Genomic DNA, 18213 nt, shown 5'->3' with positions numbered 1-18213 from the left:
TATGATCCAGGGGCTGGACCCAGTGGGGATGTGGAGGTCTGGGGTGGGGGAATAGATGCCCACTGAGGTCTGGGCTCTGGGTTTGTGAACAGCCCGCCCTTGGAGACGGATGCCAGAGGCAGTGCTGTCCCGTGAAGCTGTTTCTGCCCCAGTGCATGACTGACCCACGCTGCACGGGGGCCTGACGTGAGCTCTGCCCTGGCTGCAGGAGGCACCTTGGGAAGTTTACTAGGAAAAATGTTGTTAGGGGATGAGATTTGTCCCTTCATCCCCTGACTGCTGAAAAAAGAGAAACTTGCCTTTCTCTAAAACTTGTTCAGACTTCATTAGCTGAGACAAAAATATACAGATGTTGGGCGAGCCCCGCTAGTACAGACCAAGCCTGTATCTCGCTCTCCCTCCCATCCCTATCAGACTGCATCCATTTGATCCTGCATCCCTCTAAATCAGCAGCACAAATTACCGGTGGCATCTTACACATTGTTAAAATGTTTCTCAGGGAAGTGCTGGCCTGCTCTGGGCCATCGCCTCCCTCCCAGAAAGTCACGACAAAGGGTGCTCGGTACCAGGCTCAAGGTTCCCACCATGGGTGCTGGTGTTTGCCCTTCAGCCACACGCCGGCGGCAGCAGAAAGCTCTCACCATTGCTGAATCCGGCGAGGCTGGGCGGTAGAATCTCTGGAGCGCGTTGGGACTCTTTCCTAAAACCTGGTCCCTGAGGCAAGCTCCTGGGATCCACCGAGACGTCCTCGATCCGCCGCAGCCTCCCACTGCTACCAGAAGGTCCAGGGGGGCTGCATCATTTCGTACGTGGGGATGCTGGTGACATTGACGGGAATGGAGATGACAGCCCAGGGGAGCCCGTGCTGCTCCAGGGAGCGTCTGATCATGTACCTGGAAAGATAAAGAGGTGACAGGCACATGTGAGCTGCCTGAGTTGGGAAAATGGAGCCCAGATGTGAGCATAAACTACAAACCAGCTCAAAAAGAAACTCTGTGGATTAATCATGACTGAAGCCATTAAATATCTGGCTCAGCAAGCCCAGGTGGGACATGCTGATCACTGGCACCTCCCTGATTTCTGGGGACGAGGCCATTGCTTGGCCCTTCCCATGAGATGTTCCATGCTCAGGAAGATGCGATGTCTCTTGGCGAAGGCACCTACCCGTCCCTGCCCAGCAGGAAGAGTGCGGGGATGTCGGCTGTCCGCCTGGTGCTGTCCTGGATCATCTCGATATAGAAGCTGTCGTTATCGTAGGCGTTATCTGCGATGATCACTGCCCGTCCGCCATGCTCCTGGATCACACGTGTCTTCGACAGGAACGAGCAACCCCTGGGCCAGAGAGTGACAAACCTTTGGTGGCCACTGGCAGATCCTTGGTAGGTACAAAACCTGCAAGTGCCAGAGCTTGCCTGGAGACGCCCAAATCAGGGACTGTCTCCCTGGCCCCGTGCCTCCCCCAAACCCTGCTCCTCTTTGAGTCTGTATTTTAGGCACAGGCTGCCCACACTCAGCCATTTTCTTCTAAGAAAAAAATAAAATAACATAGGGCTTTGTCCACCTTAGTGCAGGCAGTTTTCTAAGACACACACCATGAAACGCTCTGGGGCAGGAGCACCCTTGCATTTTCCTCGTATAGTCATGCGGGGTAAGTCATGGGAAGAAGCTGGAGGGGATGGTCAAATGTGGCCGTGGCACTGTCACCCTCTGTGCCATGGGCAGCTTCCCTTCTGCCCGAGGGTCCCCCCAAACAGCTCCCGTGACGCCAGACGTACCCCCTCTCCACCAAGGCAATCTGGTCCTGGATGAAGACGCCATTATTCAGCTCTCCGCAGGCTTCGGGGGGATCCGCCGGGACCAGGTGGATCTGGTCGTACCTTGTGTTCTCCGAGGAGACAGCCAAGGGTGAGTGAGGGGGGGGATCGGGGCAGCTTCCCATCCCCAGCCCCACTGTGGCTCTCCCCGCTGTCCCATGCCCTGCTCATCCCCGTGAGGTGTGTGCGTTTGGGGAGATTTAGGGCTCCCAGGTGCAAGGATGCTGGTTGCCCCGTTCCAGCCCCTGCAGAGCCATCCCGACTTCACTCAACAGCTTGCCTAGATCTTGCCGTCACTGTGGGGAGGGGAAACTGAGGCATGGCGCCATCCATACATGAAAATGCTCCTGGGGAACATGTGCAGAGCCAGAAAGTGTCTTTTCCTCTGGTCCTTGATGTCCCATGTGCTTCCTAGCAGATCTGCTCCTGCACCCCCATCCTGACTCTGGGTTTTTTCAGGGAAAGGTCTTAAGTCCGCAGATCGGTTGGTTTATCTCTGCCTTTCCCCATGGCAGCACGACCAGCCCTCCTGGGACATGGCTGCGCCTCTCTCAGCCCTTGGAGGAGGAAAGAGTGGGGCATGTGCTCCCTGGACACACATGAGACCAAACTCTCCCTCCAAAAGCCTGCTGAGGCTGAAGGCAGGGACCAGCATGTGCTTCTTCCTAAAGGGCAGGCTCACGGAAGAGCAATTAGCTCCATTTTTATAAAATGCTTCAAATCGTTGGGCCCTACAATGGAGAAATATTAGGATGGAGGGACCCAAACTGACAAAGTCAGTTCTTAATACTTACAAACACGCCACCAAAATCCTTGGCTGGTGTGGCGGTGAAGATGTAGCGGATATCTCCTGGGCTCAGCACTTGGAAATACAAGTATTCATGGATGCGTAAACCTGGGTGTGCAGGGAAAGAGGTGAGAGACAGAGAAAACAAAAGGGAAAATGCCTGAAAAAAGAGAAAATATCCAGCTACTGCTCCTGAACTGTACGACGCCAAAGGGAATGCACTCTTCAGCCCTGGGGCCGAGGACCCAAAATGTCGGGTTCAGCCTGGGGTGCTGTGAGGGGAGAGGCACCAGCCCCCAGGAGCCCAGAGGAGATGAGGGGGAAAGGTGGGACTGGGGTGCACCAGGGGAAGGGGAAAATGCAGCTGGACCATGGAGGGGATAGAGGTGACATGCACCCAGATTGAGGTGCACAGAGGGAAAATGGACTTGGACTGAGGTACCCTGAAAAGAAATGCACCTGGGATGGGGTGCTGGGTGGGGAAATGCAATGGTGCCGGGGTGCAGTGATGGGAAATGCACCCGGATTGGGGTGCAGGGAAGGAAATGCAATGGGGCCAGGGTGGTCTGAAGGGAAATGCAGCCAGATTGGGGTGCTGGATGGGTAAATTTAATGGGGTGGGGGTGCATGGAGGGGAAATGCACCTGGATTGGGGTGCAGGAGGGGAAATGCAATGGAACTGGGGTGCATGGAGGGGAAATGCAGCCGGATTGGGAGGCAGGCAGGGAAACACAATGGAATTGGGGTTGCATGGAGGGGAAATGTAGCCAGATTGGGAGGCAGGCGGGGAAATGCAATGGTGCCGGGGTGCAGTGATGGGAAAGGCACCCGGATTGGGAGGCAGGAGGGGAAATGCAATGGAATTGGGGTTGCATGGAGGGGAAATGCAGCCCGATTGGGAGGCAGGCGGGGAAATGCAATGGTGCCGGGGTGCAGTGATGGGAAAGGCACCCGGATTGGGAGGCAGGAGGGGAAATGCAATGGGGCCAGGGTGCAGCGAAGGGACATGCACCCGGATCGCGGTGCACGGAGGCAAAACGCACCCGGACTGGGGTGCAGGAGGGGGAAACGCCACGGGGCCGGGGTGCACGGAGGGGAAACGCACCCGGCTCGGGCTAGCACCGAGGGAAACCGCAACCGGAGCGGGGTGCACGGAGGGGAAAGGCAGCCGGGCGCTTCGGTGCGGGGTGCCGGGGCCGGGCGGGCCGCTCGCACTCACCGCGGGCCGGGCAGGAGCAGAGGCAGAGGCAAAGCCAGAGCGAGCGGCGGAGCATGGCTGCCGCCCGGCGCTGCCAGCCGCCCCGCCCCCGCCCCGCGCCTATTGGCAGCGCCTCCTCCCCGCCTCTTTCTATTGGTCGACGCCGCCATCAATCTCCTGAGGGGAAGGGGAGGGCAGGCGCCGAGGCCTGCGCGGCTCCGGGCCGCGGCTGCGCCCTCGGTCCCTGTCAGCTCGGTGTTCCCTCGCCGGTCCTGCCAAATAAAGCTCCATCCGCCAGCCCTGCTCGTCCTAAGCCGTGTGCCCGCTTCCTCCCCTTGGCAAATAGTGAGCCGCCCTCCCGGGCCGCCTTCACCTCTCTCCCTCTCTATGGCTGTTCGGGAAGGAGGGGCAGCTCGTTGGGGCCGCTCTGTCCGCCCGTACCATAGAGCGCGGCCGGAAGCGGTCGCCTAGCAACGCGCGCTTCCCCTCCCGCCCCGGGGAAGCTTCTCGGCGGGCGCGGTGCATTGTGGGGTGGGGCTTGTCGGAAGGCGGCAGCGAGGAGAGTCGCCGGGATGATGGTGAGTGCCATCCGCCGTCATCCTCGCCGCCGCCACGTTCCGGTGCCCGGGGGCGACCTCCTCGATCTCCGCCACCTTCCAAGGGCCGTGTTTGGCGGGGTTGTGGCGGGGGCCGGTGCGCGTTTGGGGTGGGCTGGGATGGCGGAGGCCGCCCTGCCGCAGAGGCCTGCCGTTAGACGGGGAGTGAGGGGAGTGAGTCGGGGCCCGGTTCCCGCCGGGCTCCCGGGCCCGGTCGGGTGGGGCTGGGTGGGAGCGGTGCGTGCTGGGAGCTGTAGTCATGCAGTCCGGTGGCTGGCGCTCCCCGAGCCCCCCGGCCCCGTGGCTGCTTCCCCCACTCGGCCGTACGGCCCAGCTCTCCCCCGCTCCCGGCTGCGGATCCTCTTCGGGTCCGGCGCTCCCCGGCTCTGAGCCCCGTTGCTCTTGCTGAGAAGCAGGCAGGCTGCGGCAGAAAGACGGCGTGTCTGCCTCTGCTGTGATTTTCTCGCAGATGCACGGGTTTCTTTTTCCATTGAGATCTCTGCTCCGAAGAACTTGGTACGTTTTCTTCCCCAAAATCTTCCTAGGATTTAGGGAGGTCTGACTGTGATCCTCACACCCCTCTTTTACTTGCATGTCAGGCCTTCAGCCCCAGCCATGTCACTTTTCAGTGCAACAGTTGTATGATTTTGCTCTCTGCCCGCAGGTGGCTGTTTAAAACCGGCTGCCTGACAAACTTTGGCTGTGTTTGGACTTTTTAAGCTCTGCCTGCAAGACATGTTTGGTTTCCTTTCTGAAAAGGGCTGGTGCACTGTCAGAGCAGTGAGAAGGCCTTGTCTACTGTGGCCTCTGGTATCCTCTAAGCTGTCTCCAGCAGTTTTCTGCCAGGCAGGTGTAATCACTTAAATTGTGCTTGTCTACCACATCCTCTCTGTGAAAACATTTTTCAGCAGTTGCCATTCTTGGGACAGCTTGGACTCTGATTTGAGGTGTGACAGGCAAAAGGCTGTTGAGCCCATTCTGCTGAACATCTTGCTGGCACTGTAATAAAAAAATACCACTGATTCGGTTGCTGCACTTGTGCAGTTCTCTGCTGTCTCAGTAATTACTACATGTACTGTCTTCTCCAATCTAGCATCAAAATGAGAACTTCGCTGAGCTCTGCTGTATGGAGGAAGCCAACTTTTGGGGGCAGTTACGGTATGGTCCCAGGGCGTATACTGGAGGCAGCTGGGTGAATGCCACTTACGCTGTGGGAGATGGAGAGCAGTTAGATTGTGTGACGGCAGAGGAATTTTAAGGAGACTGTAGGTTTTGGTCTTGGTCTTTTTGCTGGTCTGTGTGAGGAGTTAGCTCCAGGCTGTCCGCAGGCTGTCGGGTTTGGAGTAACGGCTCTGCTGTGGGTTCTCTCTTCAGCCAACACCGGTTATCCTGCTGAAGGAGGGAACGGACACCTCGCAGGGGATCCCCCAGCTTGTCAGCAACATCAATGCCTGCCAGGTTATTGCAGAAGCTGTGCGCACTACCCTGGGACCTCGGGGCATGGACAAGCTCATTGTGGATGACCGGGGTAAGCACTGGGCAGTGGCCTTCCACAGCCATGTAGAAAAGTGACTCGGAAGTGACCTCCAAGTGCAGTGCATGCTGGCAGCGTGCATATTTACTCGTATCTTCGTATCAGTTAAAACCAGCATTTGCACATATGTAGACTTCAACTTCCTCACCCCGTACTCTCATGATAGAGGTTCAGTTTCTGTCCCAGTGTTTGGTTTAATACCTTGACTCTGGCCTCCACTGTTGGAGAAGAAAATTGTCAGACCTACCTGAGGAACTACCTGTTTGCTGCCTACTAGCCTGAGTTAAGGCAGCTGTGGTTTTTGTTGTGAGATTAGGTAGATCCAGGTTTAGTGTGACCACATACGGGAAAGTCCATGCCAGAAGGGAGAAATGGTGTCTTGAACCTGATCTTCAGGTGTCCCTGACCATCTCTATTTATTTTTTAAATGAGGTTCATAACGTGTGGAGTTACTCAGCACTTGTTGTGGCTGAGCATGAAGCCAGTGGACGTTACTGGTATGATTTTTTTGTTAATGTGATTTAGGGATGAGACTCATCTCCCTCTGAAAAGACTTGTATGAAGTCACCAAACTAATACATTGTTTGTGGTTTTTTTTATTGCTGTTACTGAAGAGTGGGGGAATGTCTTAGAATTGTCTTTAAATAGTTTTTACAAATATAAACTGTATAACCTTTATTAAAAAGGATAATTGGATTTGAATTTACCTAATATATGATTGGTTTCTAGTCTCTTCATGTGAGTGTCAGACTAGAATACCTGGTTTTATCTGTCTGGGGAGGCTATTGAGAAGTAAGAGGGAAATGATTCAAAGCCCCTATTAATTGGTGTGGAGAGTTGTTCTGCACTCAGACTAACTTCACTTAATCTGCTCTAAAAATGGACTAAAAAGTTGCTCTTTATTAAGAATGGAGGTACCTGCTGAGACACCCTCTGTGAAACACCCCTCTCCGTGGAGTGACCCCTTCACTTTCCTTTTTAGCCAATTTATATTTGTCTGTCTGTAGGATTGTATTACAATATCATGGTGATCACACCTCAGATCACATAGGAGAAAAAAACCAGTTGTTTGGCTGAAGGAAAAACTACTTTTAAGTGGGAATTTGGAAGGAGAGCCTGTGGTTGTTCAGACATGACAAAATTCACAGTGATGCAGTACTGGGGCTTGATTGGGGAACACTGTAGTGTAATAATGGGTTGGGGACACATTTGACCTGTGAAGCATAGTGAGACTGCCTGGTCTGAAATTACTGTTGTATTAATGTCTGTCTGAGGTCTGAAAAGCTCCCTTGCGTGTTGGGTGCCCTTTTGCAGCAACAAGGGCCTTTAGTCGCGGCAGTCAAGCTTGACTTCCTTTTCTGTGTCAATCCTAGGCAAAGCCACTATCTCTAACGATGGTGCCACCATTCTGAAGCTCCTCGATGTTGTCCATCCGGCTGCGAAGACATTGGTGGACATTGCCAAATCTCAGGATGCAGAGGTAGGAGGGTAACCTGGCTGTGCTCAGAAGTGTAACATGCAGCAGCAAGCTTGCTCGCGTTGGTGGTTCTGTGGACTTTGTGTTAACTGGTGGGAACTGCTCGTGGAGTGCTGGCATTTATTCTGGTTTCTTTATTGATGCCATCTATTTTGTCATAACTTTGAAAATCTTCTACACTGTTTCAGCCAGATCTGATGGGTGGTTTGGAAACTTCAAAGATAGGAAGTTCACATTTCATGAACATAGGTGACTGGGAAATGAGACTTCACCTTCAAACGGGATGTAGTCTGAACCCAACCCTTCTTAATCACTAAAGAATCCAGCTGCAAATCTCTGAACAGAGAAAATTACGAAATCTGATTTTCTCTGGAAGCCCTTGCATGGTTTTGAAGCTGCTGGCTTCACAGTGGCTCTGTAGCATGTGGATGACACAGAGCATTTCCTCTCCGTGCAGGTTGGTGATGGTACCACGTCTGTAACTCTGCTTGCTGCTGAGTTCCTGAAACAAGTGAAGCCCTACGTGGAGGAAGGCCTCCATCCACAAATCATCATCCGTGCCTTCCGCACAGCAACGCAGCTGGTAAGGCAGCACTACTCATAGCTGAGGGAGGACTCAGCAGCTGCTGCAGAGCTAAAGGGTGTATTGGGCTTCACCAGAGCATCTAGGGAGAGGAGTTGTGTGCCAAAGAGGAAAAATAACACACTTCCAGGCAAAATTTGGTAATGAATGGGCATGGGGAGTGACAGTAGCGATCACCACAAACATCAGCTACCTTTTGTGGTGTCAGTGAGCTGCTATTACCAGTTAGTACCTCTGGAGCACTGTTGCTTCTTCTGTTTCTTTTTTCTCCAAGGAAGAATGAATAAATGGGAAAACTCGTTTCTGATTCTCCTGATGTCTGTTACTCCTTAGTAAACCTTATGTCTTGTGCAGCCCATCAGTCCCATTAAGCTGAATCTTTTCTGGAGGTTAACTCCCTCAATAGCCCTTTGGTTCTCCAGATCTCTGCTGAAAGCAGTGGAGCAGCTCTGAGCCTCTTCCCGATCCTCTTAAACTTATGTTGGTGTGTTTCTTAGAATTACTGTGCTGGAAGGGGTGGAATAGCTTAAATGCTTGAAACTTTAGGGATGTTGAGGTAGGGAATAAAAGATAAAATGCAAAGAGAGAAGTTGGAGATCTGATCAGCTTACAAGCATAAATCATTAATCCAGCTGTTGGCTTGTGTTTTGACAGGCTGTAAACAAGATCAAAGACATTGCTGTTGCAGTGAAGAAGGAAGATAAAGAGTAAGTTTCCCTTACAGATGACCTGGTTGTGTAGCTGGGCTTCAGTTAGCTGGTGTGAGGGCATTTCTGACTTCTGCTCTGGCTGAGGTCTGGAGGTCAGGCCAAATAGCTGCGGCCCTGCACTGGGGTTATTCTTGAGGTTTTTGGGATTTCCTCCTCCCAGGGTGATGCTGTGCTCTCACTTGGGCTGCAGCAAAGTATGTAGGCCAGTGTCTTCCAGTGCACATAGAGGAAGCTGGGTACCAAAATAAGCGGCCTGATTTCTTTTTTGCAGTGGTGATGGAGACTTATGGCTTTTGCTGTAATCAGTGGCGGTGTTAAATGCTCAGCACTTCTCTGAAAATCAGATCACTTTTTAGCTTTGCATACATCAAGTTAGATAGCTAAAAGCAGTGAGGAAATGATACCTTCAACTGAGGTGAGAATACTAGAGTTTGCTTTCTCCCTGCATTCTAAGCTCTTGTCTGCTTGATCTGATGTTGCTAATACCTGCAGTAAAACTTCAAGTTGAACTGCATAACCATCTTAAACCAAAATGAGTTGTATCCTTCCTACTGTCCTGTGATGCAAAATACAGTAGTTCTCGTGGTCAGCAGTAACTTGGGTGATAGAGCCTGGGAGTTAGATCTGTATTTCCCTGGTGTCCCTTGTATCATCTGTTAGAGCATACATTACCTGAGTGTCGTGATTTAATCCCAGCCAGCAACTAAGCACCATGCAGCTGCTTGCTCACTCCACCCCCCCCCCCCCCCCATGCAGTGGGATGGGGGAGAAAATCAGGAAAAGAAGTAAAACTCATGGGTTGAGGTAAGAATGGTTTAATAGAACAGAAAAGAAGAAACTAATAATGATAATGATGACACCAATAAAATGACAACAATAGTAATAAAAGGATTGGAATGTACAAATGATGCTCAGGGCAATTGCTCACCACCTGCTTACCGACACCCAGCTAGTCCCCGAGCGGCGATTCCCTGCCCCCACTTCCCAGTTCCTGTACTAGATGGGATGTCACATGGTATGGAATACCCTGTTGGCCAGTTTGGGTCAGGTGCCCTGGCTGTGTCCTGTGCCAACTTCTTGTGCCCCTCCAGCTTTCTTGCTGGCTGGGCATGAGAAGATGAAAAATCCTTGACTTTAGTCTAAACACTACTTAGCAACAACTGAAAACATCAGTGTTATCAATATTCTTCGCATACTGAACTCAAAACAGAGCACTGTACCAGCTACTAGGAGGACAGTTAGCTCTATCCCACCTGAAACCAGGACACTGAGTTAATATTTTAGAGAATGTGCTGCCTTTAGAGGGTTTCAGAAACTTCTTACTGCCTTTGGATGAAGGAGAGGGTGCTTAGTCCTGCTGTTTTGCTCAGGCCTGTGGTGTCTAAAAGCCAACTGACCTGGTCAGTGCTATTCTGATGCTCAGGCTTTAAAAGGGAGAATTATACTTTGACAGTCTGGGCTTTGACGTGTGTGCCTGATTTCTCCAACAACAGAAGGGAGCTGATCTTTGCCTCTATCGGAGTGGATTAATCATACCACATACAACATTTAGGGAGCTTGTGAAAAGAATTGGCAAGTGAACGAGACCTTGTTTTTTCTTTCTTTCTTGCAGAGAGCAGAGAAGTCTGCTGGAGAAGTGTGCAGCCACAGCCCTGAGCTCTAAGCTGATCTCCCAGAGCAAGGAGTTTTTTTCCAAGATGGTCGTAGATGCTGTCATGATGTTAGATGAGTTGTTACAACTCAAAATGATTGGAATAAAGAAGGTCCAAGGAGGTGCTTTGGAAGTAAGTTCTTTCAGAGCCTATCCTGAAAGGATAGGAGACGGCGATCACAGTTCCTTTGATGGGTTGACTCTACCAGAAATGCAGCCTGGCTGATAGTGTGTGTTAAGGAATTACCAAAGTGAAACAAAGCTGTTGATGTGAGTAAAACATTTAGCGAGTAGGGCTGGATTTCTTTTCTGTAGGTAGAGAATCTGGGTTTTTGAGTTAAATGTATCTTGCTGTCCTCTGCAGCGAATGTTGTTAATGATACAAATGCCATTTATATCTCTGCAAATAATGAAATATTTTTTTGAGGGGGAGTCTTTGTTACTTCTGGAACCGAAAGCCATACAATGCTGGTTATATGCATGAGTACGGGGTTGGGAAAAATGCAAAGCAAATGTTGTGAGGGAGCTGATCTAGCAGTGGGCAGGGCAGATGGGCTGTGTGGTTCGTACCACAGTGATGGAATACCTGTTGTGTATGAGACTGCACGTGGGTGTGTGGTAGGGAGTTGCTCTCAGGCTGTGGGAGAGCTGGTGTGTCTGTGCTCTCTCCTGCCTGCATCCTCTGTAGGTTTGGCCTGTCACTTGGGACCCTTCTGCTGAAAAGTAAAGCCCACCACAGTCTGTGGATTATTATTCTGTGGCTGTTACTGTCTGTAAACACTCTGCATGAGCATTTTCAGTGAGAAGAGACATAATTACGCCATTATCTTGCCCAGACAACTAATTTAGTGAATTAGGAACGTTTCAGCATCTGTTTTTGTGGTGTCTGGGTCTGCTGGTATTCTGAGGCTTGCAGAAACTGGTCCCGTGGAGGGGGTGGTGTCTCCTGCTCTGGATGAAAATGGCTCTCCCTACACTGTATTGTTTTGCCCTTGTATTCTGTTGTCAGACTCCTTGGAAACCTGTACGATGATGGGGCAAATAATTTAGCATGCTACTTGTCCAGGCTGGCTTTTTGAGAGGTCCTGGGTCATCTCACCCTGTCAGCAAGAGCAGAGAAAGTCTGTGCTTGTCCTAGCTTAGGAGGGACAGGGATCCTCTGGGCTTCAGTGGCTGTGAAAAGTCAAGTCTGCAGCGTGTGGTTAGATACTCATGGAGTAGGAGATTTAGATGCCGATTTCTCTCCCAGCGATGAAGGCAAGAAGTTCACTTCAGGGGGCAGTGTTGGGCAGGGCAGTCCTCCTGCAAAACAATCTCGGAGGTGGTGATGGAGCTGGGAAAAACAAACCAGGGCAAAAAAAACCCAAAACAAACCCCGAGTGTGGGTCTGTGGATGAGCAGTATCTGTCTTCAAAGAGCAGAAATGGGAAGGACATCAGAGAGAGAACAGATTGCTCCATCCCTTGATCCTCAGATTGTGTATAGCATCTTTCACTGCGGTGTCTTGAGGGGTAGAAAGGAAGTGATGGAAGCTGGTTTTGTGAACAGAGGGAAGAAAATATTTGCTGCTTATTTTCTCCAAAAGTGGGTTAATCAAAGGAGACAGCTGTTGGTGAGTGCTTTGTAAATGAGGACTCTGAAAGCAGGGAGTGTCCTGTGAGAGTTATTAACCCTGTTGAGAAAACCTTGGGAGGCTGAGCCTAACACAAATCCCTGTCTTCAAGGACTCTCAGCTGGTGGCCGGAGTTGCCTTTAAGAAGACATTCTCTTATGCTGGGTTTGAAATGCAGCCCAAGAAGTATCAGTCTCCCAAGATCGCCTTGCTGAATGTGGAGTTGGAGCTCAAAGCCGAGAAGGACAATGCCGAAGTCCGAGTAAACACGGTAGAGGTAAGAGCCAAAAGGGGAGCCTGTCCCGCTTCCTTATGCCCACAAGATGTGGTGGCTGCTTGAGGGCCAGTGGGATAAATGGGATTGCCTTCTGCACATCCTTCCTCCTCTGAAAATAGCTGATGGGTTACGCGGCCTTGTTTGGGAGAAGGGTATGGCAGACTTGGAATTACAGCAGGTTTAGGGCATGTTTCTGCTCAGTCATCGTGCCTCAGCTATGCTGTGGTAAGTCGTCAGCTGTGTGGTGACTTCTTTAGGCCTAACAAGTGGCCTTCCAGGGAAAGCTTATTAAGCAGTGCTTTAAATGCTGAAAGAGCCTCTGCATATTTAAGCAAACAAGGTAGCCAGTTGCACAGTAGTTCTCTTTCCAGCTTGTTAAAATGCCTTTATGAAACATGGTCGTTCTCTGACACCTTCTTGGAAAGTACCGCAATGTTGCATGTGCTTTATTCCTGCATAACTGTGGTATCTAAAGATCTCTGGGTGCTTTGTCTTTGGGGACTTGGCCCCGCTGTGATCTTAGTAATTGTTTCCTTAAAGTTCCCCCCTCTGTCGTGGTGAATACCATCGTCTTTTCTGTTGTAGTTGGCTGCCGTCTGTGATGTTGTTGTGTGGTTTTGTAAGCTTTCCCAGCTCTCTGGCTGTATTTCAGTGACAGCTAGAGCACAACAGGCTTTTGAAGCCTGAGCACACTGGTAAAGCATGAGGTTTCTCAGGATCTGTGTTTTTCGTCTGTGATAGATACTGTAAGTGTCCCCACCCCAACATCCATGCACAGTTCTGCGAACACCTCTCGGACATCAGTGTAATCCCTTCTTCCTCCTTGTGCTCTCTCTCTTGAGCTGTTGCTGCCTCTCTGTCAGTTTATCCAGCCCCTTTATTGACTCAGTTCTGCTGCTGGATTTAACAGACATGGCTCTTTGGCATGAAGTAGAGCAACCTAAAATCACCTGTGAGTCTTAGAAAGCAGTTGTCTGCCAGGGCCACATGGAGCAATGTCACTTCTGCCTTTGTTTTAGAAGAGCTCTCCCTTTGCAGGCGCAGAGGGACAGCATTGGCAATCCTTTGTAACATGGGTGCTTGTCCCTTTCTCTCTTCTCACTGCTAGGATTATCAGGCCATCGTGGATGCTGAGTGGAACATCTTATATGACAAACTAGACAAAATCCACAAGTCGGGAGCCAAAGTTGTCCTGTCCAAACTTCCTATCGGTGATGTGGCTACTCAGTACTTTGCAGATAGAGACATGTTTTGTGCCGGCCGTGTCCCGGAAGAAGATCTCAAGCGAACTATGATGGTGAGCGGCCTTGTTCCAGAATAAAGACTTCTGATTTAGTTTTAGCAGTGCCAGGCTGGTCATTCCCAAAACAGGGCAGCAATCGGTGACTGAACACACTGTTCCTTACAAAGATTTAAAATGAAAATAATGTAATTTTTGCCAGTGTGGTTATTATGTAAAGTTGCCATATACTGACAAAGCTGTTCCTTGACAGAGCAAACAATCACACACTGATTGCATCTGCACTCCTTTTTTTGTTTCTTTGATGTTGTATATTAGGGTGCGTACATTGCATTGATAGAAGCTTCTTTTTCCTAGTTCTTGCCTGTTCCATCGTAAGTAGTTTTTTCCTAAGCTTTCTCTGTGTAGCTGCTGGACTCTAGAGCCTGTGAGTCAGCACTTACAAGAAGCATAATCTTACTTTGCTGTCGAGGACTATTTCTGATGTTGTTAGCCTGCCTAGATACATGAGATGGGAGGGGAAGTAGAAGGGTTTTTTCCTGAATCTGGCCTGCGGGGTGGTTTTGCATCAGCTAAAAGGCCAGACTGTCTCTGAAGCGTGGAAGCCTACTGGGCAAATTTGTCTTGTTTGTCAGCATTGCTAATGCTGCGTTTTATCTCCTTTCTGTGCAGGCCTGCGGCGGTTCCATTCAGACTAGTGTCAATGCCCTGTCGGATGATGTTCTGGGCCGATGCGAACTCTTTGAGGAGACTCAGATTGGAGGAGAGAGGTAAATACAGCAGCTGTGAACCTGTGCAAGCACTCCAATACTAGTTTGAAAAGTTAGGGTTTAAGTGTTGGCAGGTTTGAGCATCTCTTGAGGTGATGGTGTGAAAACAAGATTGCATTATTGCTGCTTTTTATGAGGCTGAGGGAGGGGGCAGGAGTAAGCTTTCTTCTAAATCTTACCTCTTTTATATGCTTTTAAAATATATATTTATTCCCCAATGCCTTGTAGAAAGCATAGTATTTTTTCACTCATAACTTAAAAGCAGTGCATTTTGGGATTGATGGAGGCACTCGTCTGATATCTCACACTTTACTATCACTGCAAATGAAGCTGGTTACTATATAATGGGGTTCTTCCCATCACTAGAGGAGAAATCCTCTTTGGGGCTGTCTGCCGACATCTGCTGTGTTCCTGCCAAGGGAAAACGAGAGCAACGGTTTAGCACAAAACCCTAGCAGCAGGAAGAGTGGATTTTCCTGGGTCAGTTTGAATTTCACTTGTACCTTGTCTGGCTTTGCTCCTTCTTAGCTCAGGATTTGGTAGGGAAACTGTGTAGGATGAAACAGCTTCAGTCATGCATCTGGCTTGCGAAGAACTTCTCTTTTCCCATACTGTTGTATCGGTGCAAAGCCTGTTCAGCAGCAGCACTGCTTCTCCATCGCCGTAACCCTTCTTGCATTGTGCCATTGGCAGGTATAACTTCTTCACAGGCTGCCCGAAGGCAAAGACTTGCACGGTAATCCTGCGAGGGGGTGCAGAGCAGTTCATGGAAGAGACGGAACGGTCCCTGCATGATGCCATCATGATAGTCAGGAGAGCAATCAAGGTAAGGACCAGCAGAGATACCTCCCTGCCAGATTGGCATTGGGGTTGTTGATCAGACCTGGCACAGCTGTAACTCTTTCTAGAAACCTTTTTGCACACCAGCATTTGGCTGAGGTCTCTGTGGAGAGACTGGGAGCTTTCAGCCAGCAGAGTGGAGTGTGCAGACGGGCAGCGTCTGATTGATTAAGTCAAGTGCTGTTCTTTGGCCAAAGCAGCGTTCTCTCTGCAGTGTTGCCAACTGCTTTTCAGGCACGCCTCGTTTTTGCTTTCTCTCCAGTACAGCTGTAACTTGTGCTTGCTGGGTTGTGGTGTGTTCTGTTAACACCTCCATCCTAAAGGGAGCACAGTCTTCTGGGTGTGTCGGGTAGATCTTCCGTAGATTTGAACAGCGGGATTGGTTTCATGTGCATGGTGGCGCCCGTTAAAGCCACTTGTTCCCTCTCTTGGTGACCAGTCTGTGGGGTGACTGTCCCCTGGCTGGGAAGGTGGGCTGGGAGCACCAAGAGAGAAGTCTGCGGCATGTGTGAATGTGAGCTCTGCTTGTGGAGTTGCTGGTCCTGTGTGATAGATGCCGCCTAACTGCAGGCGTTTCTGGGTTATGCATAATAACGTGTTAATGTGGTGTTTTCTGGTTAAAAACAGCTTTGAGGCTGAGAGCCCTGAGGGGATGGGAAGAAGCATGTCAAGATTTTTGGAACTGTTTTGCTTTTAGAAAGAACATCCTGATCTTCCTACTGAAACAAATAGGGAGGGGAAAAAATAGCAGAACTTGGCTGCAAAGTGCTGCTGCAAATATCTTTAATTTTGAATGCTTTACAAAAGTGAGGGAAACTTGCCCAGCAGGAGGGGGCTGTGGTCTGCCATCCCTCCCCTGGTACAGCATCCCCAAGCCACCCCTTTTAACTTGTGTGCTGCTGGTAGCTGCCACTGGAGGTTCTTGGCCTGTTTCTGAAGCTCCCAGCAAAGCTGGCAGGAGCTCCTGGGAATAACAGCAGCCTGGGCTATAGATTCCTCTGGGCCTGGTGTGTCTGCATCACCTTGACACGTGACATGAGCAGGAAAGGAGGCTTTCCTGCTCTTCCCCTTCCTGGAATGAGAGTGAGAGTCTCCCCTCTTCTTTTTCAGAATGACTCGGTTGTTGCCGGCGGTGGTGCGATAGAGATGGAGCTTTCCAAATACCTGCGGGACTATTCCAGGACCATTCCAGGCAAGCAGCAGCTCCTGATAGGTGCTTACGCTAAAGCCCTCGAGATCATTCCCCGCCAGCTCTGCGACAACGCTGGCTTTGATGCCACCAACATACTGAACAAGCTCCGAGCCAAGCATGCGCAGGTAGGTGCCCACCTTTGAACTGAGGGCTGTTAGGGAGAGCCAGTAGTGCGTGTGATTTCTTTCTTTCATTCTTTTCTTTCTTTTCTTTTTCTTGTGCCTGATGGTTCCGGTGTAATTCAGCTAAGCCCATGTTAGGCGTGTGTCCTCTGATTAAATGCAGTGTTTTGTTTTCAGATCAAGTGTGGGCTTGGTGCAGGTTTCTATAAAAGGAAATGATCTGTTTTCCCTTTGATCGCAGCTGTCGGGTGACTTCTAGAGCTGGGAGTTTTGATTTGCTGTTTAAAAATGCATCATTTGTCAGGAGGGAGGCTTCTATATTAAACATTAAAGTAATTAGAGTATAGAAGTTGGCCGAGCCGTGTGATTGCCAGAGGAGCTGCAGACTGAGGGTCCTGATTGCTCGTGATCACTTCAGATCTTGCAGGGAACATGTGCGTGCGTGCACACGCAGTCCCAGTTCAGGCAGTTAGAGGTTGCCCCTTGGCTTCCCTTGGAAGCAGCTGCTGCTTTGTGGGGTCACTCCCACCACGTTTCATCCTGCCGATGATTGTGGGGTTAGGGGGAATGCCCCAAAATGAGCGGTTGCATCTTGGGCTGCAAAAACGGGGGCTGTGGGTAGGGGAGTGAGACAGCAGTGGAGTGGAAGCCAGTCTTGTAAATCTGCAGCTTCCTGGTCAAGTGGAGCACACCTTGAATTTTATGAGGCTTCGGTGGCACTGTTTACTGACAACAAAGGCTTTTTGGTTTTGTTCCGTTTTGTGGGGTTTTTTTTTTCTTTTTTTTTTCTTTGTGTTTTCCTCAGATGTTCTGCCTTCATACAGCAAGGTCCAGTCTCTGCCTCTCCCTGAACATTTGCATGTGTCTGCTTCCCAGTGCCCTGGCCCCCGCAAGTCCTGACCAGCCCAATAACGAGACCCTCTTCCCTCTTCTTTCCCGCCAGGGAGGTATGTGGTACGGCGTCGACGTGAACAACGAGGACATCGCCGATAACTTTGAGGCCTGCGTGTGGGAGCCGGCCATCGTGCGAATCAATGCGCTGACGGCGGCCTCCGAGGCCGCCTGCCTTATCGTCTCTGTGGACGAAACCATCAAGAACCCCCGTTCCACCGTGGATGCTGCGCCCAGCGGCCGGGGCCGAGGCCGAGGCAGACCCCACAACCACTGAGACCCTGCTCTCCCTGTCGGGTGTCATGATGGGGGCTGGGGCTCTCCTCCAATGTGCAAAAGTGAAAAAAGAATTGATTTCTAGCTTAATTAACGGGCCGTTTACCAGATGGTCGTTTTGAGGGCTTACAGGCAACCACTGACCTTGTTTAATTAGAGTCCAATCTTGGCCTCGGCAGTGGCAACCTCCTGCGAGATGCCCTGCCCCAACATCTCCTACACAGCACTGATCCCCTTAGGCTCGCCTCGTCCTTCCGCTTGGAAGCTGCGCTGAGCGGAGCCATCTTCAATGCTGGCAGGTAGTGCAGCGAGTGTGGGGTTTGTTCGTATTTATACTTTTTTTTTTCTCCTGTTTTGTTTTGTTTCTGCTGGGGTTTTTGAACCCATGCTCGAACACAATAAAACGATGACTTCGTTTCAGTGGCAAACTGGGGTCTTTCTCTGTTCTCTGGTGCTTGCTTCATTCTGCAGGGTGGTAGCTCATGATTAGAGTTAAAAGGTTAACCTTTCAGACTGGTTTTTGCCCCATTTAAAAGCAGGCGCTGTGCTGGGAAGCAGGACTGACTCCCAGTGCACCCCAGTTCCCTGTGCTTCCAAGACAGATCACCTCGGTGTGTGTTCTCTCTCTCGGAGCTCTCTGATG

General features: G+C 50.5%; 2 protein-coding genes across 2 annotated transcripts; one reads left to right on the top strand and one right to left on the bottom strand.

The window, feature by feature from the left end:
- Nucleotides 1-285: 285 nt before the first annotated feature.
- On the bottom strand, nucleotides 286-4187 carry PRADC1 (protease associated domain containing 1). The gene is made up of 5 exons (XM_049792835.1): nucleotides 3821-4187; nucleotides 2609-2709; nucleotides 1776-1885; nucleotides 1165-1332; nucleotides 286-893 (listed from the first exon to the last, which is right to left on the bottom strand). Exons 1-5 carry the CDS (start codon nucleotides 3873-3875, stop codon nucleotides 773-775), a joined length of 555 nt encoding a protein of 184 aa, XP_049648792.1. The 5' UTR covers nucleotides 3876-4187; the 3' UTR covers nucleotides 286-772.
- Nucleotides 4188-4290: 103 nt separating this feature from the next.
- CCT7 (chaperonin containing TCP1 subunit 7) lies at nucleotides 4291-17998 on the top strand. Its single transcript, XM_049792781.1, has 12 exons — nucleotides 4291-4377; nucleotides 5770-5923; nucleotides 7303-7409; nucleotides 7864-7989; nucleotides 8644-8696; nucleotides 10312-10483; nucleotides 12075-12239; nucleotides 13348-13536; nucleotides 14152-14249; nucleotides 14943-15075; nucleotides 16200-16406; nucleotides 17347-17998. Exons 1-12 carry the CDS (start codon nucleotides 4372-4374, stop codon nucleotides 17569-17571), a joined length of 1635 nt encoding a protein of 544 aa, XP_049648738.1. The 5' UTR covers nucleotides 4291-4371; the 3' UTR covers nucleotides 17572-17998.
- Nucleotides 17999-18213: the final 215 nt, after the last annotated feature.

This window comes from Accipiter gentilis, chromosome 3, assembly GCF_929443795.1.
Source record: "Accipiter gentilis chromosome 3, bAccGen1.1, whole genome shotgun sequence".
Lineage (NCBI taxonomy): Eukaryota > Metazoa > Chordata > Aves > Accipitriformes > Accipitridae > Astur > Astur gentilis.
The sequence above is the reverse complement of the archived record's forward strand: the minus strand, read 5'-3'. Positions and strand labels throughout refer to the sequence as shown.